General features: G+C 49.3%; 2 protein-coding genes across 3 annotated transcripts in view; one reads left to right on the plus strand and one right to left on the minus strand.

The window, feature by feature from the left end:
• The window catches only part of CASKIN2 (CASK interacting protein 2), a 77258-nt gene that overhangs the window by 42830 nt on the left and 7270 nt on the right, over window positions 1-27158 (minus strand). The window lies entirely within an intron of this gene.
• On the plus strand, window positions 3454-10713 carry LOC135455320 (melanin-concentrating hormone receptor 1-like). Of its 2 annotated transcripts, none has more exons than XM_064728444.1 (2): window positions 3454-3696; window positions 6961-10713. In XM_064728444.1, exons 1-2 carry the CDS (start codon window positions 3639-3641, stop codon window positions 8007-8009), a joined length of 1107 nt encoding a protein of 368 aa, XP_064584514.1. In that variant the 5' UTR covers window positions 3454-3638; the 3' UTR covers window positions 8010-10713. The 2 variants fall into 2 exon arrangements, with proteins under 2 accessions (XP_064584514.1, XP_064584515.1); XM_064728445.1 differs by having other exon boundaries at window positions 6964-10713.

Genomic DNA, 27158 nt, shown 5'->3' on the forward strand with positions numbered 1-27158 from the left:
ACATACAGCTGTGCACATCTGGATCAATGACAGCAGCACCTGAGTCACCACCAAGCTGCTTTCGCAAACCTACTTCTCCAAACATTTGAGTTTTCTGTGTTTAGTTTTTGAATCAGATCATTTCATTCAGTACACATCCCTCTGTGAAGATAAAAAAGTTGTGCTGATATAGACATTGCAGGAGGAGGGATAAGATGCTGCCTAAACCAGGGCTGTTGTAGAGAGAATTACTGTCAATTTTTGACCTCAAGCTCAGCATGTGGCTTTAGGGAAATTGTTTAAGTTTGCTATCACTTCTCATCTACAGGGAAGGAAGATGTTATGTGGCAAAGACCCACTTTCATCAAACGAGATAAAATGAAGCAGCAGTTGGAAACTGTTTTATCAATCTTGCCTGGAAAGAAAGGAGACTGATGTGCAGCTATCAGCACTCAGTCAGCGTGGATGATGCACCATGTCTAACACATCCTGAGTGAGATCATCCCTATCCCTAAGGCCACTACAAGGACAAAACTTCACCTATTAGGCTACTTGGTCAATATAATCACAGTCAAAGAGCTAAGCAATAAAAACGCAGAGGCCCATTCTGTAAGTCTGGAGTCGTGAGTAAGGAGAGCAGTGAGTTAGAGGGGAGGGTTTGCAACCTGGCTCTTAGGAAAGGCTTCTCTCTCCAGAGTGCAAATCAGAGCAGCAGCCAGGTGCTAAATAAATATTTAGCAAATGAGAAGGTCTCCATTTAATGAGAAATTATTTGGTGAAACCAGCTGGGGAGATGGTTTCAGTAGCACGGTAACAGAAGCCGGCGCTGCTCTCTGCCCCATGGGATGCTGCGGTTCCACTCGTGTTGCGTAAGTCAGGATCTCCAGCTGGGACAGGCACAGGAAATATAACTCATTACTGAAATGCAGGAGCCTTTCAGGGTTCAACCGCTGTTAGACCAGCCAGATTCATTCCCTGGTTGCAGAATTTGCCCAGCAGCAGCTTTGGATGATTACTATCTTTCTTCATAACAGCAATGTTGCAGACAGGATGGTCTAAGTGTAGTGGTGATGCCAAGTTTGTAGGAAGAAGTAATTTTTCTTTCTTTTATGTTCAAGGGCTGAGCTCCATTTCCTCACTTTTATCTACATCATTAGGCTGTCGAGATGGCAGTTCCCTGTCTAAATGTTAATTACTATATCTCTCTCTTAAGAGGTGTTTTCAAGGGGTTAGTGCCTCAATCTTCCTTGTAATTACCTGCAGTGGTTAGCACAACTCATCGGCTGTATCCCAAGGTCCCCTGAGAGCTCATCCCCGCTGCAGTTTCCAGCAGATGAACACTCACAGAACCAGTCCTTCAGAGAGCTGCTGTCTCCAAGTGTTGAGGCAGATAATGAGCCGATTACTGAGCTGCTCGTGCTGCCCACGGCGCGCTCTGCGCACAGACAGGCTGCGCATCACCCCTGGCTGCAGTTCCAATTCCTCCCGTCTCTCTACCCCTCCAAACTCGGCAAAACTCTGCACAACCAGTCCCTCCCCAGGGCAAGAACGTCCAGATTATTGACAGAGCAAAAAAAAGGGGAAAACAAACCTTGTCAAAGCCTGAATGTAAAAGCCCAGTAATGAAACAGTGACACAGAAATGGTGGTGAGGGAGATCTCAGACGCTGAGCATGGCTTTGTCATGTCAGGGACAGAGCTGCTGTGGGTTTTTATGCCTCTACAGCTGAGAAGGAGGAATTACACCTTCCTCATGTGTGAGGCTTTTCTAAGTGAACAGCAATAGCTGAGATTGCAAAGTAAAACTAAATGTGTGCTTTGGAACAACTGCTATATTTAAATGTCAGATTCTTTCTTTGAAAGCTATAAGATACCACATTTCTCTCCAGGGAAAGTGAGTAGGAGCCTGTCTATGCAGGGAAAATATTTGCAATAGCAACTGCCTACCAGTTTCCTATGCAAATACTCCTAATCCATACTCCAAGCCTGCATAAAACTAAATTATCTGAAGGCACTCTGCAGAGGACAGCACTCTGTTCACAACACTCCAACACCCACACACAAACCAGTGCTTGCTTTGCAGCAGTAACCCCATACAGATGAACACTTACATTCATCCAAGATGTGAAGGAAACAGTTTTTAAAGAAAGTATTAACTGAGAAACACCACTTTTCAACAAGTTGTACATGTTCAAAACTTAGATACCACAGATACCTGCCATGGAAAAAAACTCACAGGCAAATCACTGACTGAGGCAACTCCAGAGACTCAACAAAAACCTTACAGCAGAGCAAATTGGCCTCATCCTGTCTCAGATTTCTAAGAGCTTCAATGCCGGGGCAAAATGTGCACCAGGTTTCTGTCTGCTGCTGGTCCACTAGAGGACAACCTAATAATGATGAACTCCTTTGGGTTACACAAAACTGGCCCATACTGAAACTGCTGCTGCCAAATCTGGCTGGGATTGCTGCTCTGTGTGTGCTGGGCCTCCCTTTTACAGGTACAGATTGATTCCTACAGAATTATGAAGCTGCAAAAAATTTCTCATGCAGCTGATTGTAGCCTTTGCAACTACTGAAAGAAAGAGACAGAAACAAGGCAGATTTCCAGGCAGACATATGTCATTGTTATAAAGCAAACCATATCCACTGCACTGTGCTCTGCCACAGAGAAAACCCTGCCTGTTGCTGCTCACAGGCAGAAGGATTTCTCACAGGCTTCTGACATGATACCATGGGGTTTTTTTTCAGTCCAGGAAGTGCTCTGAGGTACAGAACGATCTGTTTGCCTTGGTAACATGTGATTTATCAAACCGTAACGGAGGAATCCATCTCATGTATAAACAGTGGCCAGGAGCACAAGGCAATCATCAGCTCAAAGCCACAGAAAAGCACAGGCTACAGCTCTGGCAAGGCAAAGAAAAGGAATAAAACAGCTTCTCAAAACCCAAGGGAGTCCTTTCCTAGTATTTTTAAGGCAAATAGAAGACAAATAAAATCTGAGCTAGCAACAGAGCTAATTTCTGGAGCTAGGAAGCAAATGAGCTGTGGCAAGAAGCAGAACAGCAGAAAAGAGCAGAGAATTAATTACAAGTGAAGTGTCTCAGGTTGGAATTGCAGTTAGAGGCATCAGAGGGTGAAAGCAACAGTTTTCAGCGGGTAATTTGCTCCCTTAACATCCTTCAGCCCCACTGGGGCTGTGCCTATGGCTCGGGGACGAAAAGTGCATGTGTCTGTAAAGAGAAAAATACACACTGAAGGCAGATCAGAACTAGTTAAAAAAAAAAAATAAATTTGGTACTCCTCCTGGGGCGGGCGAGCGCAGGCTGGCTGTGAGCGGAGGGCGCAGACCGGAGCCCTGGGGTGTGATGTGCGGGGGCACCGCCCGGCCCCGGGGCCGGCCCCGCGTTCCCTCCCACCGGCAGCGGCGAGGGACGCTCGCCCCCGGCGTGTCCGCCCGAGTCAGCTGCTCCTGATGTCAGAGCCGGCTCCGAGCGCAGCCCGGCTCAGCCGCCGCTCGCCGGCTCTGCCAGGCAGGGAGGCAGGCAGGGAGGGAGGAAGGGCTCCCTCCTCCTCCTCCTCCCGCGGGGCAAAGCGCGGCCCGTCCCAACGCGGGGAACTTGCCCAACTTTCCCCGTCCCGGCTCCCGGCGCTCCGGCCATGGCCCCCGGCAACTCCTCCCGCAACTTCTCGGCGCCGGAGGCTCAGAACGGCTCCGGTGAGCGGGGCTGAGCGGGGCTCGGAGGGGCTGCGGGTGATGGGGCTGGGGGTGACGGGGGCTCGGCGGGGACCCCCACCCTGCCCGGGCCGGGCCGCCTTCAGCACCCGCGGCCGGACAGCGCCGGGCGGGCGGAGGGACGGGACGGGACGGGACGGGACGGGACGGGACGGGACGCGCTGGGTCCCCGGGGCTGCGGGACCCCCGGCACCGCTGAAACACCGCCCGGCCCCGCCAGCCGCTACCTGTTGGCTGCCAGGCAGCAAACTCCAGCAGCCCGCAGGTCCTGGCTGCTGGGAAGGGAGGAACCAGCCCGGCTAGACGGGGAGGGAAGCACAGAAAAGATGAGATAGCGCTGGAGAGGGATGCAGAGATCCTTACCAGCCTCCCGTTTGCTCCATTCCGACCCTGTTTTCAAATCAATAGTTTAGGGTCGGGCAATACAGTTCTCAATGGCTTAAGTAGGTGAAACTCTTCAACAGAAGGTGGTTTATATATGGTCTGACTCTTTCTGCACCAGCACGGTCCTTTAGAAACCAAAAGTGTGCCTTAGGTACTTCCTTATGAAATGCAGTGAAGATGAAGTCTATTACTCTATATCAGAGTATGGCTTAGTACGACAACCACCTTAGAGAAAAAAATTAGCCCAGTCCTCATTCAGTTCACACAGTGCAGCCCCTTTGGGACTTTAAGAAGAACTATCAGGGCAGCCACAGACCTACAAACAAGGACAAATCAATGCCTGAAGTAGCTGGTTAAACACAAAATATATTCACTTGGATATGCACAAAAGCAGCACTGAAAATTCAGATTCAATGATGTCTCAAGATGAAAGAGACTTTAGAAAAGACAGAACTTTTGAGTATTTGATAGATGTGCTCTTCTGACTCCAGCCCATTAAACACACATGAACTACAGCTCCAAACTAGTGCAGCTGATCATTCATGCAAGTCCTGCTTGCACAGACAGCATCAGCAGGACAGGTGCTACAGCACTGCACAGCCCACCCTCACACAGAGCCTTTGGGCCTGCACACATCCTGCTCTGAGGATGGCTGAGCTCATTCCAACTGTTACGGAATCACCATGAGCACTGCATCGATTACACAGCAGGAAAGGGACATTTTGTCCCAATTTCCAGCTAACCATGTGGCATTTATGTTTCACTCAAACAATCCTTTCCCACCACACTCATAAGGTTTGTGGTTAAAAGAAAGGAGATCAGAATTCATAACAGCTCCGTGCAGGACAGCAGGACCAGAATCATCATCTTCCAGTTTCTAGTCCTCCATCTTCCAGCATTAAGGAGGCTTGAGATATCTTTGGATGCTCAAGAGTGTCAGATTTCAAGAGGCTGCTGATGGCTGTAGGTTATCTGCTAAAAATCACATAACAGGGGATATTTTCTTGCATTAACGGGTCACGGGGAGGAACAGGGAGCACTTAAACCGCCACAAATGGTCTGGACAAGGTTTTTTTGTCTTGTCAGCCAAGCCTGGCTTCCACCTTCAGGCCCCCTGCTAGCTCTTCTGTGCCTCACTGGCTGCTTTCCAACACCTGCAGAGAGGCATCCCAATAAAATGGTGCAGGAACTGCTTTATTGGGTTCTGGCATTGCCCTTGGACTTGTTCATGCCTAAGCTGCTCCTTCCTAGTGCCAAAAGGACTGAGCCAGTGGCAGCTCATCGTGGCCACTTCTAAGAGCACTGAAATATGGCACACACATTTCCAGCCACAGGCCAGCAGTGTAGCCCCAGTTATCTCGCTAATTCCGTCAAACTTCTCTTCACGCCAAAGGAAATGTGGAGGAGTTTGTACTCAAGAATTCCAGAGGTCAAAGTCAGCAAATACCACTTCAGCAAACAGACGCAGCTCTGGCAAAGACTACACCTGCAAGTATCTCTTATTCCACTTAATCTAATTGTCAAGATTTCCCTAGGTTCTGTTGGAGGAGGCTTCCCCACTTCTGCTGCTAAGGAGATGGAACAGTTCAGTGCCTGAAAGCATTTCCAATTAGCAGCACATTGAATCATCTGCAATTCAATGAAAGGCAGCCTGGGCTGAGGGGCTGTCACGAACAGTCCTTGTAACAGCCACATAAATAACTCACACAAAACCATTTCCTAGAAAAAAAACCCCACCGGGTCCCATAGGAGAGGAGTAATGAGATGAAATGAGATTTGCCTCAGCTAAGAAGGGCTGCCTTAGACTTCAGCACACATGGGAACCCTGCAGAACAGAGAGCACCACCATCAGTGCCTTCAACACCACCTCCTGTGCCCAAGAGCTTGTGGCTTCAAAATGTGATTTTACATCCTGGTGAGGGACAAGGCCAATGTGAATTTGATTATGTTTGCAGGTCCCACCCCAAAGAGGAACAGTCAAGCATTGGTGTGGATAAGCTAAGTGTTATCAGGCAAGAATTTTGCCTTGGAAATCCAATCATATCCACAACTCAAAGACAGTAGCTTTAAGCTGTTTTTCTCCTAAGACAATCCCTGTTGAAGGGCCCCTCTGAAACATACTCCCAATCCTTGTCTGACCACATACTTGGATTTCTTAGCAGGAAAAAAACTAGAGAAAGTGAGAGAGGCAGGGAAGGAAGAGGGAAAGGAGAATGCTTTCTGGCCTAACCTTGGTAAGAGAACGGGGACACAGCCAGAGCAGAGTCCCAGCTCTCACAATACAGATAAGCATGAGGTGTCTGCCTGCATGGCCAATGAACTCTGTGTCTCACACCATACAACAGATAAACTACCCAACAAATGAACTGAAGCTTTCTGACAGCAGCTTGAGTATTGACTTTACCCAGATTTTGGCACCCACAGGAAGGCTTTACTTCTCCAGTGTGGGAAGCACAAGCTGCCTCACCCACTCCCCTCAAAAACAGCTAAAAACACTTCACTGCATGGAATAAAAGTTACTCTCAACTCTGTCAGGTGCTGGTGAATGCAGAGGCATGCCAGCCAGAGGTCAGCCTCTCAAAAAAGGGCTGGGGAGTTGCAGAGCAGGACAGAAGCACATCGGGAGAGCTGAGGAAAGATGCCTGCACATAGCCAGGTTTGGGCATGCTGCACGTACTGAGAGGCAGAAAAGGAAGTGCCAAATCCCCAGCTTAGCCTCTCCAAGTGCTGGAAAGGGTATTAAAAATCATTCCAATCTATGTCTTTGATGGGGATGGGTCCATCTGCAGGACAGGGCAAGCACACTGAATTGTAAAGAGGTTGTCTCTGGGTTGCACTCACTGCTTTGGTTTGTTTTGGCAGTAGCAGAGAAGCCGGCACCACACACCAATGTGATCATGCCCAGTCTCTTCAGCATCATCTGCTTCCTGGGCATCATGGGGAACCTCATTGTGATCTTCACTATCGTCAAGAAGAAGAAGCTGAGATGCAAGCAGACCGTGCCTGACATTTTCATCTTCAACCTCTCCATCGTGGACCTCCTCTTCCTCTTGGGCATGCCCTTCCTCATCCACCAGCTCTTAGGCAACGGCTCATGGTACTTTGGAGCTCCCCTGTGCACCATCATCACGGCCCTGGACACCAACAGCCAGATCACCAGCACCAACATCCTCACAGTGATGACACTGGACCGTTACCTGGCCACCGTGTACCCCCTCAAGTCCACCTATGTCCGGACGCCGTGTGTGGCCGCTGTCGTCATCTGCCTGGTGTGGCTGCTGTCCTTCCTGACCATCATCCCCGTGTGGATGTACGCAGGCCTCATGCCCCTGGAGGACGGGACCGTGCGCTGCGCCCTCCTGCTCCCCAACCCAGAGACTGACATCTACTGGTTCACCCTCTACCAGTTCATGCTGGCCTTCGCTGTGCCCTTGGTCATCATCTGCGTGGTCTATTTCAAGATCCTCCAGCACATGGCCACCACCGTGGTGCCGCTGCCCCAGAGGAGCCTCCGGGTGCGTACCAAGAAGGTCACCCGAATGGCAGTCGCCATCTGCTCCGCCTTTTTCATTTGCTGGGCTCCCTTCTACATCCTGCAGCTCGTTCACCTGGGCATCGACACCCCATCCATGGCCTTCTTTTACGCCTACAACTTTGCCATTAGCTTGGGCTATGCCAACAGCTGCCTCAACCCCTTCCTGTACATCGCCCTCAGCGAGACCTTCAAGCGCCAGTTCTTGGTGGCCATTCGCCCCGCCAAAGAGCCCTGCCGCAACAGCAGCTCTGCCAACAACAACAGCATGACAGAGGCCAGCGTGTGCCTGAAGCTGGCGCCAGAATCCACCCAGCAGACTCAGTTCCAGGAGGACTTTTCCCCACGCTCGCTGCCGGTGACTGTGGCTGCTCACTAGGGCAGCAGAAAGCCTCTGGATCTGTGATTTGATGGAGGAACAGCGGCTTCAGGCAGGTCTTGGAGATGCCTATGGACTACAAACTTCCACCTCCAAAATGCAGGTGCCTCCTTTCTTCATTACTCTGTTTCTGCACTGCTCCCAGCCCATGAGATGCTGTGTGCTGCCGCTTTTCACCCTGCACAGGAGGACTCTGCCACCACTGGGCGCCCAAAGAGGATGAGTGGAAAAGAGAGAAAGGACACAAAGAGGATTTCTGGGCGGGATATTCACCCTACAAGAGTAAAACCTCTATCAACACTGCCCAATAATTCCTCACCTCTTGGCCCAAGAGTTCTAAGCAGCTTGTCAACATAGAGCTTCTTCATTCAAACCTTGAACCTTTGAACCACAATGTCATATATTTATATTTTTAATAAGTAATCCGGAGACTTTGCTGGCTGTGCTGATACCCTAGAAGCACACAGCAGAGAAATCCTGGGGACAGAAGTCTCACCCAGCCCTGTTGCTTGGCTTTTCAGTCCAGCCCCATCTGCCTCCAGTGGGCTGTATTGTTTGGCAACCAAAACATTTCAAGAATGGGCTCATTTTGATGCTAATCCTAAATATTTCAAGCAAAATAAGACACATAATAATCACACTGCTTCAAGGGACTGCAAAGAATTCTCAAAACTGTTGCTGCTAACACCAGCTTTGTGGTTTTTCATGCCAATGAGCAGATTTTCACAGTGCTAGTTCTTCATGCTGCTCTTGTGCCTCACAGTCTGCACGGCCATTGGGGAACCCCTGGCAGAGGGTTTTAAGCAGGACTAAAAATCACAATCTGTGGAGCAAGAAGCTGTGAAAAAGCAGCTCAGGGGAAGCAGAGTTGCTTATGAAGCTTCCTCAAAAATAACAAATGCTTTACACAAAGTTAAAAGAGGGAAAATTAAATGTCGGTGTGTTGTATATGCAGCTTTAACAGTCGGAGGTTAGGAAGTAACTCTGCTCATTATGGAGTAGAGAAAAGACAGCAGAGATCAGCTCAAAGCAGGGATTACACCGACAGCCTGTGCTGGGCTCCACAGGGACCACGCAGGCATTGTTCAGCACTTTGTCAGACATGGAGGGACTGGTTACTGTAGATGGATTTAATTTAAAGAATTAAAAAGATCAAACAGTCCAAAGGAATTTGTTATACCACACTTAGGGTTTCACGCCACCAGCCACCCACGATATGCTGAGAACAGAATTTCACCCTTACTCAGCTCCAAAGCAAAACTGTGACCTGCACAGGATGTCCTGAGCCACACACACACACTCACAGGTGCCCCTAATGCACCCACATCACACTTGTAAGTGCATTCAAGAACAGCCAATATTTCAGCCTACACCCAGCAGAGAGCACACTGCCATTCGCTCACCTCTGGTGATCAAAGCAGCCAGGTGTGCAACACCAGCACCTCTGACACCATCACATGCAGCACCTTGCTTTCTGAGTCATTGTACAAACCTCAGGACAGGGTCTCTCTGTATTTTCTTCCAGGCTCTGTCAAAAGCAGCACATCCAGACCGTGGCTGAGATTATCTTGTGGATGTTTCTCCTGCGTTTCCCCCAGCCAACAAAGCCAGACACCTGCAGAACTTCCAAGCTTTATGGCTCAAAAGTCTTTGCTCCGTTTTAACTGCCAGGAACGTTCACCTGCTGTTTTCCATGGAGCTGCTTTGCTCTTTGGTCAGTCCTCTCCCTGAAGGGCTCATGGAGCGAAGGTCGAGGAGGATGTGTGCTGTGCCAGCCAGACTTGCCCTCGGGACAAGGGAAGCTATTGTGTTACCTTTCTCCCATGAGGCAAGGAAGGCAGGAGCTGGCACACTTTTCTGGGAAAGGAGGTGGTAATGACTGGGTGGGTGTTTCTTCCTCTAGTGCCAGCCATAAGGAAAGTATGAGAAGTGAAAACAGCCCGAGATACCAGGGCTCCCTCAGAGAGCAGTACATGGAAGATTTTATCTCGCTTACACAGTAAAGGTGTTTATGGTTGAACGAGTCTGCTCCCATCTGAAGTGAGTCCATCTGACCGGTGTGGCCAAGCCATGTGCTAAAAACCACAGGGGCCAGTGGGCTAACCACGAAGGGAGGCCACCCCAGCACCAACTGGGGCCGCACTCAGGAGGGGTTTTATGGGGCAGACCTTTCCCACATCTCATCACACTGAAGGCAACACACCAGTCCAACACTCACCACAACACAGGCACCTTCCCAGCCTGAAGTCCTGTAGAACTCATCTGCGTGAGGTGGAAAGCCTTTTTGGAGAGACTGGTCCCAACACCATAGAAAAAGCTTCCAATCAGCCAGTGTCCCACTACCCTGCAAAGGCTCTTGGTTTCCATTCCCTTATGTTTCTCCTGCCTGTCCTGAAGGGGTTTCCTAGTCCAAATGGTTAAATATTGGCTGTGGGGTCCTTCCCTTTCCGTGTACATCCATAAAAGTGTGACAAATACTCCCTAAGAAGACAGGATATGGACACCTGTGTATGTATGGAGAGGTTGGGAAGAAAGGCACAGACAGGAAGCAAACTAGCAATGAACACAGCCAGCATATAACTTTTGTCAACTTCCCAGAATCACCCCAAAGCACAGGACAAGATGAACAAAAGCCTGTCCTTAGGAGCAAACCTACTGATCAATGTCTTTAGAGGTGTCACTCTACCTAGATAATAAGGCAAGGCCTTCCAGGAGCTAAACAGTCTCTGTGCACCTTGGTGTGACCTCCTCCAAACATCCTATCCCTTTTCCAACTTTTTCAGAGCTGGCTTTATTCAGCCAGAGAGTCCATTGACATTCTGGTTTGTGTTCAGCTTTACCTCTTTGTGCCTCTGCTCTTTGTATTTATTATGTGATCTCCTGTCTCAGTGCCTTGGTTACCAAGGGCAGAGCCTGAATAAAGGGAATTGCAAAGCAGGGAAGGGCCCAGCTCCTCGTGCAGGGATGGGGAGCCCGGAGTGCTGTGAGGGCTGCCCGAGAGGCGCCGTGAGAAGGGCACAGAGATAAGGCAGCTCATTTCCCAGCACTCCTGCTTCCCAAACACAGCCCACTTTCTATCTTGAGAGAAATCAAAGGGAAATCCAGCTGAAAAAACAGGGGGAAAACACCCTCAAAACCAAAGGGTGATAGAAAAACTATTCAATCTGTTTTTTCAGATCAACAGCCTACTATGCCGGAGGAGACAAATTTCCTCTGCTCATTTTGCCAGCACTTATCCCATGTGTTTGTGAGCTGCCTTGTCAGACAGCAGGGCGACAGATGGGTTCACTCTCCAGCCCCTCCTCTTCCCCTCATTGTCCTCAGAGGTGCAAGTGAAGCCACATGTCACAGCTCTGCTCTTGATAAACTCCCACAAAAGGGCAGATGGTCCAGTTACTTTTACTCCTACTTTCCCTCCTAGTGACAAAGCCACCCTTGGCTGGTCGTGGCAGGATTCAGTCCCCAGCTCAACCTTCTCGGTTACCTCTGTTCCACTCTCCTCCTCCCTGTGTCCCTCAGGCAGCAAAATAAACTCCCTCAGTCACAGCTCTGCCAAGCCACCCCTGGAGCTGAGCTCCCTGGAGCCCAGCTGGTGACATCCTTCCCTGGACATCCCTCTCCACCTGAAGTCTCTGCACAGCTAAACCTGCCCAGGAGAAATCTTCAGCCGTGATGGAGCATGTGCTGGAGGCTCAGGGTGGGGAGGAGGGAAAGGTGGGGTGACTCACTGGCCCCTGGGACACAGCCAGAGCCTGACTAATCCTGTTTCCTCAGCCCTCCTGGGCTGCTAATTGAGCGCATTTCATTCAGCAGACTCACCGGTGGGAGAGGAGCCACGTGGCAGGTACGGATACGTTCCCAGCACTGAACTCACTTCTCCTAAATCCTCCTGCCAGATGCAGGGACCACACAGCAATGCCCTGCCCTGCTCACCCCCTGCTAGCACAGCAGCACAGCCAAACCCCCACAGCCTTTCCACCGGCTCCATCCCTGCTGTGGGGCTGGGCAGGGGCAGCAGAAAGCAAACACAAACACCGGGGAGAAGTAAAGGGGGGAGGATGTCTCACCTACAGCCCCCATCTCCCAGTGAACGGCTCCTCCAGTTTCCAGAATCTGTATTTAGCAGGGAACTCATTGTACCACTGAGGAAAAAAACTTTGCTAAGAGATGTAGACCACAATTGCAGAAGGGCATGGGAGAGGATACCAGCCCTGAGAGCCTTTGTCCCTATCCATATCTCCTTTGGGAAACAGCTCCTATGATCATATAGGACACAATAATTGTTCCTCTCACATCTTTCTACCAGTGGAGCTGACTTGGCGATGGAAAGCACCTCTGCTGCTGTCCCAGTCTGGCTCAGGGAGAGCAGCAGCACTGGTTCCTCCCAAAGGGTAGAGCTGGGCTTCAACAACTGCAGAGTCACCCTTGAGAAGTGGCTCCAGCATGGCAGAGCACAGAGCAGTGCTTCCAGAGGCACTCCAGGAGTGCTGAGGACAAACATCCCAGAGAGGCCATCAGGGTGTCACCTCAGTGCCTCTCACCATCCCTGAACACTGCTGGAGTCAGGTCCAGCCTTTGCAGGAAGCCCTCCCTCCTCTGCCCCTCCAAAGCCAGGTCACTGCATCAGCCTCCCCTCCCCACAGCAGCAGAGCAGCACAAGCACCACTGAGGGCTCCAGGCCTCGTCCTGCAGGTCCACACAGGCTCAGCCCTTTGGAAATGAGAGCCAGGCTCTGCCCATCACACCAGGGGTGAACTGACACCACAGCACTGAGGGGGTTTCAGCACACCAGGGAGCAGATCCTACCCCAGGCACCTATTGCTCATTGCCCAGCACTGCATTGCAATAGGATCTGCAGGGTCTGGATCCACAGAAATGCATTTGGGGCAAGGATTTTTCCAAGCTTTAGTTAAACCAAAACTGGAGCGTGTCCCTGTTTAAGCTTTAAACCTTATTTCTTCCACCTGAAACTGAGTTAACAGATGAGTCAGCCCTTCCCTCCAACCTGTGCTCTTGTGTCCCCTGCAGGTTTCCACTCACACAGTAGGCAGCCTGAGAGTCAGTGACATCATTTTAATTATTCTGGTGTTTAGTTACTACTCAGTTGTCTTTGCTAAGTCTGGAGGAGCTCTTACAATTGTCTTCCTACACATGCTGCTGTGAGCACAGCAGCTCAGAAACACCAGGCTGCCATTCCCTGCCCCGCCAGACACTTCAGGGCAGAGAGCAGAGCTCTCCTTAGGCAGCCACAGCCTCATCCAGGAGCAGGAGCATCTCACACCCACATCCTACTCCAGGCTCCAATCCTCTACCCCTCCTCCCATGGGGCTTGGACACAGAAAGCCCAATTCTATCATTTGCATGCACATTTTGGCACAGAGGACTCAATAGGGTTAAGCAGTGGGATGGAAACAGTGGATAAAGTTATCCCTGATGAGAGTTTCTAAAAGTTCTTATTGACTTACTCCTTTAGGAACTTTGTTCTTGGAGGTGCATCTTCTCCAGCAGCCAGGTCCCTCCCATCATGAAATTGCAAGAGATTGTGAAAGGAGCAGACTGTTCACATCAGGGCTCCTTGTTCTCCTTCCTCTCAGCTTGTGAATTAAGAACTAAATTTCAACTTGCACAAAACATTTTGGGAACTTAACTCCACCCCCTTTTGTTTTCCTTAAAGGTCAACACGTTACAACCACCTAGACTCCAGCTAGGATTTCAGTTCAGACCTTCAAGTGCTCTGGACTTGTGCATTTGTTATGTTATCAACACAGAAACTATCTGAGAAGAAAAAGAAAAGAGTAAAATGTCACCTCTGAGAGTGAGAACAAGTCCTTTGCTTTCATTCAGATCCAGATATTTTTCCTCAGCCAACTGCTGCCACTGAAGAAAGCACATGAACATTTGCTCCCAGGCTGTGCCAGCCACAGCCCCCAGTCAGTTCTGGGGGGCTCAGGTCTAAGAACAAACCCTGGCAGCTCAATGAGAAAGGGCTCATTTGCTGTAATTAATATTCAGCCTTTCTGCAGCATGGGAAACATCGATTGTTCCATGAGAAATAAATCATGTGTCTTTCTTGGGAGGATTTTAATGAAACCTCCCCCCCTCTTTTCCTGACACTCTCAGGCTCAGGGTAAAAGGAAAAAAAGAAAAACAACATTCCAGCACCTCCCCATCAACCATGTAGTGGCCCAATCAGGCTAATTAAGATGTCTCCTGTGTGCTGAGGGAGGCTTTACCCAGCAAATCCAGCCCCACTGTTCATTATATTGCCACAGCACAGCTAATTACTTCTGGCTTTAGTGGGGAGAGGAGCAGACCAGCTTTGTGTGAGCTGGGAAAAGGGCTGTGCTGGATGCAGTCAGGTTCTGCCTTTCCCTCTGGCCCTACCAGCTCTCCTGGGGCTCTGGAGGCTGCAGGGTGGAAGGAGAGGCTGAGCTGGGTTAGTTATCTCTCAGAAGAACAGCATAAAGACCTAAACATGCTGGAGACACCTTTATTTTATCTCTAAACTCGCCCTCACACCTTCAACAGCATTTAACCAGGGAACCTGCCTTGAACATGCTCTGGGACCAAACCACCCCTCCCAAGGGGTTGGGTACCTGTTCCAAAAGGGGATGGCACCCTGCACAAGTCATCCAGGAGGGAATGGCAGCACTGCCCAGCTCCCAGGGGCACAAGGAAATGGGGCACAGGCAGCCTCAGACCCCTTGGCCACGGGGAAATCCAGAGCCTCCTCTCACTCACCGCTGCTTCCTCTGAAATTAATGACATGGGATTAGAGAAAAGCCAAGCCAAACAAGGTCTGTCATGCCAAAAGCTTCTTCTGGCTGCCTAAGACTCAGGGCTCTGATTTCACCACCCAAATGAGCTGCTAAGAAGGAAAGCTGACATGTTGCTGTCCTCTAGTTCCTGAGTCTAAAAACTTCAGATGTTTTACAAGTATTTATGACCCAAACCTCAGATGAAGGCTGGAGACAGGAGAATAATGAGGATCATTTTTTATCCTTGGAAAGTGTGGGCTGTTGTCTCAGATAAAATCTATAGTACTGCTGAGAAAAGCAATTGCTTCTCTTGACTGTCCCTTAGTAAAGGAAAACAGGAGAGAGCAGTGGGTGCCTCCAGGAAAGACAAAGCACCAGTGACAGACCAAAGCTGCTGAGGAGCTGCAGCACCAGGGACCAGGCACAGCAGCTGAGCCTTGATGTGTTAAACACAGCACAACCTCCATTCCTCTAATCTCCCCAAATCACCTCATGGTCCTAATTCTTTAAAACATGCTGATTTAAAAGCTGCAAAGAGCTCAGATACATCCCATAGGCTGGGGGAGATGGCCCAGCAGTGAGTGTTGCTTCAGATGAGTACAAGACAGGGTGACACACAGCTATGTACAGAATTGCTCACAGAAAAGAGATCCCAGGAGCCAGTGAGGAGCTGGGGTACCTAAATCTGCCAGATCTGTGTTTTCCAGGAGTGTTTAATCCCTTCTTTAAAGAGGAACGGGATAACTTCTGAGGATATTGAATTCTAAGCAAATTCAACAGTTCCTTTAGTCTGCTCCTTCCCTGCCTTAATGATGAGTAGAAAAGGGCTGTGTTACTGAAACTGAGTTTGACTTGGAAATGCTGCACAGGAAGAATCTGAGACAGCACTGACAGCAGTGAGGGGACAAGAGCTGGCACCTGGCTGGGTCATTGGAGAAAGTTGGACATTTTCACCAAATAACAGGGAGTGAGATATCTTTAAAGATCCATGGCCAAGGGTAATGACACAGGCAGTGGGAAGGAAAACAGATGCAGGGAAGATCTAAGGACTTGGCAAAGAGAAGAGGCAGCACTGCTTGTGCCACTTGGGACTGGAAATAGTCAAGAGAAGTGACCAGCACTCCTTGGAGGATTGTTCTAAGCTCCAGAAGGGGCAATGGGGACTGGACATTCAGAGAGCAAGACAATTTCAGCACTGAAGGGTAACCAAAGGGAAACAATCTTCTTGTTCTTTATGAAAGAAAGAATTTGTTGGGTTTCTTCTTTTTAAATATACCACCTCCAGAAGTTAACTCCTGCTACTTTCTTTCAGGGAATAAAATTAAAAAACCCTCCCAGTCAATTCCAAGCCCTTCAAGCACACTCTGAGAATAGAATTATTGAGCTGTTTAAAACCAGAAGCAAGTTTTACCAAAATCTATTGCACTCTGATTGCCTTGCTAGTGGCTCTGTCAGGACAGTTGATTTTGGCTGTTTATAATTCCTCAGTCCAACTGGCATGGGGGTTTCAGCACCTGTCCAGGCTCCCCCCCAGGCATTCCCTGGCCATGCTGCTTCCAAAACACCCCACACAGCAAAGCAAACCCAAGAAAGCACAGAATGTCAGCAAGGGGATGCTGGCAACACAACCACCTAGCATAGGAATGGAACATCCTTCCTGAGCCTGTAAGAGTTTCTGGTCTGCACATTTTCATTTCCTCCCTGACAGACAAAGACACTTTAACTGGTCAGAGTGAAGCTGGTGCTTAGAGCATTTCTGCTGAGATGCTGCAGAAATTGGGTGCTTGAACTGAATGAACATTTCATTCTCTGTCCTGGATTTAGGAAAGGTCCCTGCCCTCGTGCACATCCACCTAAAAGCAGTTGCCAGCCTTTTTTGGGCTGAACTGAAAGGGACATCTGCATCCCCTGAGCATCCACTGAGGGCTGGCACACACCTGGCTGTGACTCCAGCTTCCCACTGGTTTGTTTCTATGACATCTTCCAGGGTCAAGCAGGGACATTGTTTCAGCAAAGTTTCCTTTTCTTCTGGGGATTTATTATTGATGTTTCTATGGTTCCCATCTTCAGCTCAGGCCTCAAAAGTAAGCAGCACTGCAGTGTGCAAATTGAGGGAATTTTCCAATTGGAAACCCATAGCAAAAGGGATTCTCTATATAAAACACTTTGCTTTTATTTATTATATTTGTGTGGAGGGACAGGTTCTCATTGTGCTACAGAGTCCTCAAATTATCAGCACTTAAAACGCACCAGTCAATAAACCTTTTCTTAATTCACAAGCAGAATGAATTTCTGCTGAACAAATGACTTGCACAGCTTTTTGTCCCCTTTGCAACATTAGTTTAAAAAAAATCAACTCCCACATTTGATTTCCTGTGAAGTCAGAAACAGATTTCATCCTGCTCTGGTGTACAGTAACAGATCCAGAACGGAGTAAATCAATACCTTTTGAATGGATTTGCCTGCAGCTGTGCTCACACCTTTATTTACTTCCTCCACAATTCTGGGTTTATTTACTTTGCTTGGATAAGCTGAAGCCTGGGCTTATTCTTCTAGGTGTGTATGTAAGAACTGTCCCTGCTGTTCATGCACGGTTGGGTCAATATAAGAGAAGGATTAAACATGATGTTTTATTATGAGCACAACTGTGCACACACAGGCCCATCACACGCTGGCATGGAGTATTTAACAAACCTGAAATGCATGTGAAACTGCTCTAAATGAGTGATTATTCAGATAGTCACAGAGAGGGTGTCCACACAGGGGAGGCAGATCTGAATAGCTACAGCACAATTACAACCCTACCATTACTCTGGATAATTTCCTAGCAGACACGCCAGACTCCCCCAGCACACAACACAGCCTCAGAGCCAGAGATCCATAAGCCAATTTACATGGAAAATTAGGAGGTGTCAGAAGAGGCAGAACTAGACAGGTCTCAAGGATATTAATTCCTGCTGCCTTAGCCTTGAGCTTTCAACATATCATTAATTTGAGATCATTGATGTTGCGCTGTCGTCGGTGCTGTGAAAAGAGGGAATACTTCACACATGCTCTGCTTGTGCTGGGTGAAGAAAAAACCAGCTCCAGAACCAGCCTGCATGTGCAGGACAAAGCACTTCCAGCCCAGGAACAGGGATCAACCTCAGCTCCCAGAGCTCACCCCTGCCCATGGCACCCCAGCACCACAGACCCCAGTGCAGCAGAAAGAGATGACAAACAACACCAAGATACTTCCACAAAGAGCTGTTCATGTAAAGCTTAGCCAGCACCTCTCTTCCTATTTTTACTTCCACTCAGGCTCCCTGAGCAAGGCTGTAAGCACCCAGGGCTGGGATAACTTTGCTCTGGAGCACTCCTCCCTCCCTCCCTCCCAGCACTGTCAATCAGTTTGATGCAGAGTGGTGTAAAGCACACCCAGCACCACCCCAGTCTAGTTCACTGTCTTCAGATTTATGATACATCTGCAAGCAATTTGCTCTGGGACAATGAAGTCCCAATTAATTTGCAGCTGGGTGCAGTTACAGCAATAACAAAGTGGGTAAGGGATGCAAACTAGTAGTGCCTGCACGGAGCATATTAACCATCCTTTTAGGCAGAGCAGCAATGAGCCCAGGGCTGCACCAGTGAGTCATTACAGGAGAGAATAGAGCTCCCTTTGGATGCTGTTATCAATTTTTATCTCTTCCCAGGAGCTGGGGTTTCACACAAAGCCGGGGCAGCAAGCGGCCGTTTCTGTTGGGTTCAGCAAACACAGCTGTGAGGTGCTGGGGTTTGGTCACGCTGCTTCCCACGCCTGCAGCCCACAGCTGAAGTGTTCCCCAGCCTGGATCCCCTCCAGTGCCACCCTCTGTGCGTCCACACAGGCTCTTCCTCCCTGGCTGGGAGGCAGCTCAGCTCCACGAGAAGGGCTGAGCAAGCTCACCCCAGTGCCCCCACCCTGCCCAAGAAGCAGCCCCTGCACATTTGCTGGTTTAATACAGACACCTGGGGTTTGTTTTTTCACCCCTCTCCTCTTCCTAACAGCAAAGGCTGGCAGCCCAGAGGATCATTATATTTTATGGGTGTGTCAGACACAATTCCCACCCTGGATCCCCTGTTCTGGCCTTTTGGGCATGATTTCAGTATCCATACATGACTTGTTCCAGTTAATGCTTGCAGTGCTGCAGACCCCAAGGATTCAGAAACGTCATCCTTGACCCAAGCTATAACCCAATAACACAGGCAGCATCCTTCCTCCTCCACAGCTCTCCCCAGTGCAGGAGCTCAGCCTTTAGGGGCTACAAGGATAAAAACATCAGCAGGTTCCCAGCTCTCCAAATCCCTGGAGGGTGCCTGTGGGGTCTCTTCCACCCACCCACCACCCTACAACCACCAGTCATTTTGGGCTCTATTCCTTGACTCTTGGTGCTGGTGTGATGGGATTTTAACCCTCTGGCAATTCAGCTCTGCCATAACAGGTTCAGCACTGGTGGGGTATGTGCTGGGCATGACAAATCTCTCCCCTGGATCTCATATCATTTCCTCCACCTCGAGAGGGAAGCTGCCCCTGAAGAACAAGGCAGCAGCAGCTAAAAATCAAACCAGACAGCTAGAGCAGGACTGGGACCACATGGCCAGGCACGCTGCTGCTGGAGGCAGTGCTGCTCCAGTGCCTTCACACTGAATTCACACCCACCTTGTTAATAAGACCTTTTGAGACAGGCCATGAAATTGCATTAAATTAAATACCAAGACAGACTACCACAGCAGAGGCTCTTCCTCCCAGGAGTCTGAATGCATTTTAACTCAAAATTAAGAGGACAGGTGAGGGGAAATGTTGTATTTTCCCATTAGCATTTTTCCACTTCTCAGAAGAAACAGCAAGCAACAGCTCCAGAAATTAATTTCTCTGGTGAGTTAAAGGGGGGGAGGAGAGGCAGCCTGGCAGTGCTGCTGCAGACCAGTGGAGGGGAGATGGCCTCAGCAGCTATTTCCACCTTCCAGCTGAAATCAAGACCCTGCCCAGCTGTAGCTCCTCAGCCAATTTTAACCGTGCAAGGCAATGAGCTCTGATCTCTGTAGAAACCCCAAGCACCAGCCTGCCAAACCAGCTGTCCCTGCAACAAGGCACTTCATCCTCCCAAACCTCTACTTCAACCTGCAGCTTTTTCAAGAGACTTAAATGGACTTAAAGGCACAATTAAAGCTCAACCTTTCATGTTCTTTATCCTTAAAGAGCTGCAAAACTGGAAAGTCCTTCACAGCAGAACAGGACCAGGTCATCCTGCATTAAAGATTGGGCAACAGAGCTGCATTTGTGTGGTGGTTAAAGCTAAATGTTAATTAGCGCATGCTGAACCCAACCCAGGCCAGTCCCTTCCCTAGAAAAAGATCCTAATGACATTAATATAAAGGTAAACAGAAAAACACAACAGAAAAACCCTAAGGTATCAGTTGATTCCCATCCTACTCCTATGTGATTTTATCTTCCCCACCCTGTGAAAAGATCCCAGTGACATTAATATAAAGCTGAGCAGAAAACCCCCAAGGGATTGGTAGATTCCATCCCATTCCCATAGGATTTTGTCTTCCCCACCCTATGAAAAGATCCCAGTACCATTAATACAAAGCTGAACAGAAAAATAGAGCAGAAAAACTTAAACCCAAGGAATCAGTTTATGCCCATCCTGTTCCTATGGGATTGTTTTGTTTTAACCACCCTGTGGCTGAGCAGCCACACAAGGAGGATACTGGATACACCTCAGCAGCACCTGCTGACACCTCTGTGGAAGGACACCCAAATGATTTCAAATTTAAAGTTCAACTCAGCCCTCTCCCCCTGCTCCAAGTGGGGGAAACACTTCTCCACAGCCTCATGGCTCAGGTGTGAGTCACCAGCCACCCACCCTTGCTCATGGACAGTGTTGATGCAGGGTCACTCTGGCAGCTGCTGGCCCCTGCAGCCCACAGCTGCTCCATGCACCCTCTGGCTCGCAGGGACAGAGGTATTTTTAGTGCAGCTGGTGTTTTCTAAACAAGAAATGGCACTTTTCCCCCGATGCACTGGCCATGGCTGCAGAGCAGGGGCTGTTGCCTCAAGCATGGTGAGTGATGCAGAGTCCAGAGGGATGAATCAGGCAGAGCAGTGACGCTTGGAGGAGCTTCAGCCTCCAGCTGGCAGAGCAATGCACAACTTGGGGGATGCCTTTTGCTGCTGGGGGCAGCCCAGCCCCATCGCTGCAGCCTCCAGCTCTGGCTGCTCACAACAGCTCAATTCAGCCAAGCAGAGTGAGCTGGAGACCCTCACTTCTGCCCACAGGGAACTCAAGGGGCAAAACGCAAACCCAAGAAGTCCTGACTAAGGAAAAAGCCAGCAGTGCTCTTCCCAGCAGCTGTGCAGGCAGGCAGTGGCTTGTGACAGTGTTCACAGGGGTTTTCAGGAGGAGGGAAGAGACGTAGATCTGACTCCATATTTCAGAAGGCTTGATGTATTACTTTATTATATATATATATTACATTATAACTATATTAAAAAGAATAGAAGGAAAAGCCTCATCTCAGAAGGCTAGCTAAGCTAAGAATAGAATGGAAAGGAATGATAGCAAAGGCAGCTGGCTCAGACAGAGAGCCAGATCTGCCATGACTGGTCACTAAATCCAAACATCCACATGAGACCAATGACAGATCCACCTGCTGCATTCCACAGCAGCAGATAACCATTGTTTACATTTTGTGGCTGAAGCTTCTCAGCAGGAAAAAAAATCCTAAGAAAAGATTTTCACAAAAAGATGTCTGTGACAGTGGCTCTGTCACCATGGAGTGGTGACTCTCCAGCACATCAGTGCCAGTGAGGTGGGACAGGGCTCTGGAGGGCTTCCCTCTCTGGCACTGTGCTAGACAAACTGTTCCCAGGCTGGCAGGGAAATGATCCAGCTTTCCAAGCACACTGGAGGATGAAGGCAGGGACAGACTGCCAGCACTGGGTAACAGGATCCCTTATCCTATTAGGCAAGCTACATCCTAGGGAAGTAACAGCACTATTTCACTTGGACAGGATGAGGGTAAAATGGGCTCATCCAAAGCAAAGGCTCCTGAGCTCACTTTGCAAGATTTAATTCACTACATTGCCCTCCAGAAACTGATACTAACTAAACCCTGTCAGTCACACAGTAAACAATTCCAGCTTTGTAGGTGGATCAAGAGCAGTTTTGTGAGCAGATGACATGTGATATGGAGCATGTTTTAGTTATTTTTCCTAAGTGCAAGATATCATTTGGCTTCCAGGCCAAAAGCATTTTTATTTCAAAAGGCAGATAAGCAGTTTCCAGAGTTCATTACTCTCACAAGCTCTTCTTTCAGGAAATGTAGCCTATTCAAGATGGAAAAGAAATTCCTTGCATGAGACAGGGAGAAGCCATTCAAGGATCTGCTCACTTTAAACTGAGACACTTCAGAAGGCAGAAACCACTTCCAGAGCACCTCAACATCTCTGTAAACTGGGAAACTTACATTTTCAGGATACTTAATGGTCTGCAGGAGCTAAATAGCTTGTTCACATCCAGCCTGGAAGGACTTATTCCATTCCACTTCTGCAACAGAATCATTCCACTTTCTGTGAGGGAAAAAAAAATCAGCTTCCACTCACACACAACAAAGCAAGTTCCCCAAACCTTGTCCCACCACACCAGGAGCCTGAGTCAGAGTCCCTTGCCCCCAGGGAGCCATGTCCCCACCACAGAGCAGGAGCTTTGGGCTCACAGTCATCCTTGCTCGGGTCACAGCAGCTCACCTGGCTCAGGAAAACCCTGTTGAGCCATGGACACACTGGGACCCACCCAGCTGTGATGGGAAGCTGGGCAGGCTGAGCTCCAGTGTCTCTTTTGCTTGGAATGAAATCTGCTCTTCCAGCAAAGTTACAGGCTAAGCTTGTGATTTCCATAAGGAGAAGTGTAAGAGAAGGGATCAGATTGAATGAGGCAGCAGACAGAGAGATGCCACTGCCACCTTCTCCTCCCAGGAATCCAAGGAGCCTCTCCCATGCCTCTAGGAGGGGAGCAGCTTCTTGGGTTTGGATCCTGGTCCCTCCAGAGCTGACAGGGCTCCCACAGAGCCAGGAAAAGATTCATTGTCCTGGCAGGCAAATTTGCAATCACATGGACCCACAGCCCAGCAGCTCCCCTGAGCACAGGCTGGAACAAACATCACTGGCAGGAGCCACACAATACCTTCCCAACCTTCAGAAAAACCCAAACTAATCAGCAGATCTCTGCTTTAATCATGTGCACTGGAGGCCAGAGCAGCACAGAGGTGTCTCATTAAAACTGACCTATCTGCCCTGGAAAATACATCTCATCCCCTTCAGCACGGGAGGCACAGGGACTGAGTGATAAAAAAGGAGGAGGGATGGGTTCCCTGCTTTGTCCCTGCCCAGCACTGAGGCTTCCACTCCATTACAGGAGACCTCAGCCTCATCTGCACACAGGCAAACCTCAAAAAGAACAAAGTATTTAAATGGACCAGCTTTTATTTCCAAAGAGAAGATGAATTCCTATTTGTTTTCAGGATTGCAATTTTCTCCCCACGCTGCAGAGGATGTGAACAAACGAGCAGGGAATGAAAGGGATTAATGAATGAATGGGTGGGAGCTCCCAGCTGCAGGGAGAAGGGGGGCACACTCACTCACACAGTGGGACTGCCAGGGGGAGAGAACCAGCATGGCCAGTGCTCAGCACCACAGACCTCCATCCCTGGGACCCCCTGCTCAAATGTGGACAGATTAACAATCATCTCTGAAAGGATTCACTTAAGGGAAAATCAAGCAAAAGGAAAGGTAGGAAGGGTTGAAAGTTTAGATCAACCACACATGGCATAGGAAGGGCTGTTTTCACAGAAACACTGAACTTCCAGCTGCTGACACCACTCAGTTCCCAGCAGCTTTTGTCCTCTTTAAATGATGGACCCACCCACATGACAGTAGTTTCCTCCCCAAGTCTTAAAAGATTCAGAAAACCAAAAAGGCATTTGGTGTTTACTGAGGCATTTATACCAAGCATTGCTCATTTGAGACCTATTGACTCTCCCAGCTGGATCAGAGAGATGCAGCCCTGTGGAAACTGCAAAACAAGGAAAATGTAAATCTTCTTTTTCCCTTATTCTCAAGCTATTTTAAGTCAAGTCCAACATCAGAGGATTAGAGGCAAAATTTAGGATTAGGATTAGTTTTCAGCCTGGTGCATGAGCAGCTCTGCTACACATGGCAAACTGGTTTCTGGTGCTGATGGCTCCCAATAAATTGAATGAACTCACCCTTTGCTCTCAGTGCTCCAAGATTAATTTTTGCTTTGGCTTCCCAGTACTTGGGGATGATGGGACCCAGGAAAGCCACATTAAAGCCACCATGGTTTGTTTTGGTGGGAGAAGTGACACAGCCTTCTAAATCCAAAGAGCTGGCATTTACCCATCATGCTGCTATAATGTATGGCTTAATTTAAAGGCAAGCTCAATTTGCAGATTAATTATTATAGCCTGTGACTGGTTGAGCTTGTAATAAATCACCTGGGTGAGAAATTGCACAGCAATTAACTGATTGTACACTGAGCATGTAAATGTTGGTAAAGAGGTGTCACCTAATGGAGACTGATGTTGGGGAATTGCTGGCTGCAGCCAGCAGAAGAAAGTCACAGTGCAAAGCAGGTCAGGGGAGTGGGTGGCAAACAAAACCAAAGGCCAAAAAGCTTAAAAACATTCAAATCAGCCTTCAGGAACAACATGCAAAACCAACACAAGATTTTCAGGGAGCAGCAAATTATGCTGGAAGCTGCTGGGGTTTCTTGCAGGTAGAGCTGGGCCAGCAGATGTGGGAGATGGGGCAGTGGTCAGGACAGCCCCAGGTGAGGATCAGCATGGACAGAGCTCAAGGTGAGGGACCTTCAAACCACAGGGAGGCTGCAGCACATGAAGCTCTCTGGCTGCCTCAAGCCTGGATTTCAGAAGCATCACTTCACACCCTGTCCTGACAAGAATTCCCTTCTGGCAGCTCTTCCCTTGCAGCCTCCTCGGGCTGCAGCAGATCTCCCTGACCTGCTGATCCCAGGCCTGGGGCAGGGTGAGGGCCCTGGGACCTTGGGGCACACAGGCAATGATTCCCCAGCTGTGTCCCACCCCTGGCCAGGGAGCAGCTGGGTTCTCTCACGAGCACTGACACCCAGTGCCCCTCTCACCCTCAGCAGGGAAGGTCTGAACCAGCCTCCTGCCACCACAGTGGCTGCCCCAGGTGGCTCCTTTCTGACACAGGCAGAGCAGTAACAGGTGAGTTTCTGACCTCACTGCAATTCTCACAAACCCATGGAGAAACTCCCATTTGTTTTTGGAAGCTTCACTGCCCAGCAGTGCCAGGCTTTGGTTCTGTTTGGGAACCTCCCTTCAGAGGAACCAGATTTTCAGCTTAATTATTCAAGTCCAAATCTGTGGGGCACCCAGGGCTAGAAATAGCTTTAGAATAGCAAGCCCAAGTGTGTTATCTTTCCTAAGACAGGACAAATGGGAAACAAGGCAAGTTTAGAAGTTATTTTTTCACTGTAGAAGGGCTCAAGCCTTGGGGAGCAGTTTGCCACCCTCAGGGCCCACCTGTGAGATGTCCCCCTCCCCAGGACACTCTTCCTTGGAGCCCAAGGACTCCTGTCAGCACAGCAGAGCACTACTGGGACAGCAGTCCAAGAGGCAGAGGGAGGGAAACCTTCTCACCTCCTTGAGCATGATCCCAAAATGGACTGTGGGGAAAGGTGGCACCATCCTGCAGAGCTGGAGGAGGCTGGGAGATAGCAGAGCACCTCAGCCCATCAATGTTAACAGCTCTCACAGACTCCCAGGTGGGATTCAATTTGCCAAAGGATCTGGGATTTATTACCTTGATCAAAGCACTAGGAACAAATGCAAACACTCACAGCACCATGAACACTCAACCAGAGCTCATCCAGAGTTAATACAAGTGGCCAAACCAGGCTGCAGGCAGGGCCAGGACCTTGATTAGAGCCAGCAGATGAGGATCCTTCCCTAATTCACAGCTCCCTCCTTCACTGCCAGCTGCCCACAGAGTTGCTCAGCAACACAAGAGCTGATGCTGCCAATTTATCCAGAGTGAGCCTTCGGGCTCCCAGGAGGAGATGCTCTTACCTGACACTGTGCTCCCTGTGCTCTCAGCCACGGAGAGCTGCCAGGGAAAACCAGGAGCCCCTGGCAGGCCAAGGTAAGGGGGACATCCCCCACAGGGCTGCACCAAGAAAAAGCAGCACATTTGCCTGGCACAGGTGCCTGCAGCCCCCATTTACACAGCCCATCCCAGCAAGCAGGCTCTGGCAGCAAGCCTCCCCTGTCTGAAGCTGCAGCAGGGTTAGGTCCATCACTCTCCACTGTTTCCCAGTAAATTCTTGTCCTGAGGCAGACCCTGCAGGCAGAGGAAGCGCAGAGCTCCAGCTGCCTTTGGCAACACACTCAGGGGCAAATCAGGATCACCAGGATCCTTCTTCAGGGTGAAAACAGGCCAACATTAAAGTCCTGCAGCCATTGCAGCCCACAACTGCAGGGCTTCCATCACATTCTTTCCTTTTAACTCCCAAATGCAGATTTTTGGCAGCAGCAGGTCCCTGATGCACTGGACACTCTTGGAAAAGGATTTGCTGTGTACATGATCTCTCCACCAGAGAATCAGGATTTGTCAAAAACCCCATAGCAGCCCCTGGCAGCATTCAGTGGTCTCAACCCAAAGAACCCTATCTCAGCAAACCAACAAGAGCCCCAAATGCAGCTCTGCCTACAAAAACCAAAAAGGAAATATGGGAAGCTCAAATTCATATTTGTGATTCTCGATTATCTGCATTATCAAGAATTTAGCAATGCAGTTGAAGGGGCAGAGATAAGCTGTTCCTCCAGCCCCAGAAAGCCCCACAACCCACACCTCGAAGGACTGAAGGCAGAATTAAAAAAGTTCATTCTTCACTGAGAAAGAAAACTTTCCTGAGGAATGAAAAGATGACAAAATCTGCTTTGCTGTGGCAGAGCTTCCAGGGAAATGGGGCCAATTACAAAACCTGCTTGGGATTTAGCAGGCAGCTGCTGGGAAACGTGTTGGTTTGTCTGGAGAAAGAGAAATCAGGTTGGAGAATTATTAGCAATGAAAGAGAGGAGCTTTCCATGCTCCATGCCCGAAGTCAATGTGAGTGTCTGCAGCACTTAATCCTTATCAACATCAGGTTGCACAGCTGGAGCTACAGGCCCTGGGGACCACAGAAACTGCCCAGGGTTCCAGCCAGCCTCTCCAGCCTGCTGTGGGGAGTTTCAGCCTCACCTTGCAATGCTGGAGCCTTTGGCTCTTCCCCCTGTGACTCTGTGTGAGGTTTCTTGCTCTTTAACA

Source organism: Zonotrichia leucophrys, chromosome 18 (assembly GCF_028769735.1).
Source record: "Zonotrichia leucophrys gambelii isolate GWCS_2022_RI chromosome 18, RI_Zleu_2.0, whole genome shotgun sequence".
In the NCBI taxonomy this organism is placed as follows: Eukaryota; Metazoa; Chordata; class Aves; order Passeriformes; family Passerellidae; genus Zonotrichia; species Zonotrichia leucophrys.

Bases quoted from the DNA above. Each gene is read 5' to 3' on its own strand.
- LOC135455320 (XM_064728444.1), top strand. From the start codon at position 3,639: ATGGCCCCCGGCAACTCCTCCCGCAACTTCTCGGCGCCGGAGGCTCAG. The intron at 3,697-6,960 runs GTGAGCGGGGCT...TTGTTTTGGCAG, and splicing joins GGAGGCTCAGAACGGCTCCG to TAGCAGAGAAGCCGGCACCA.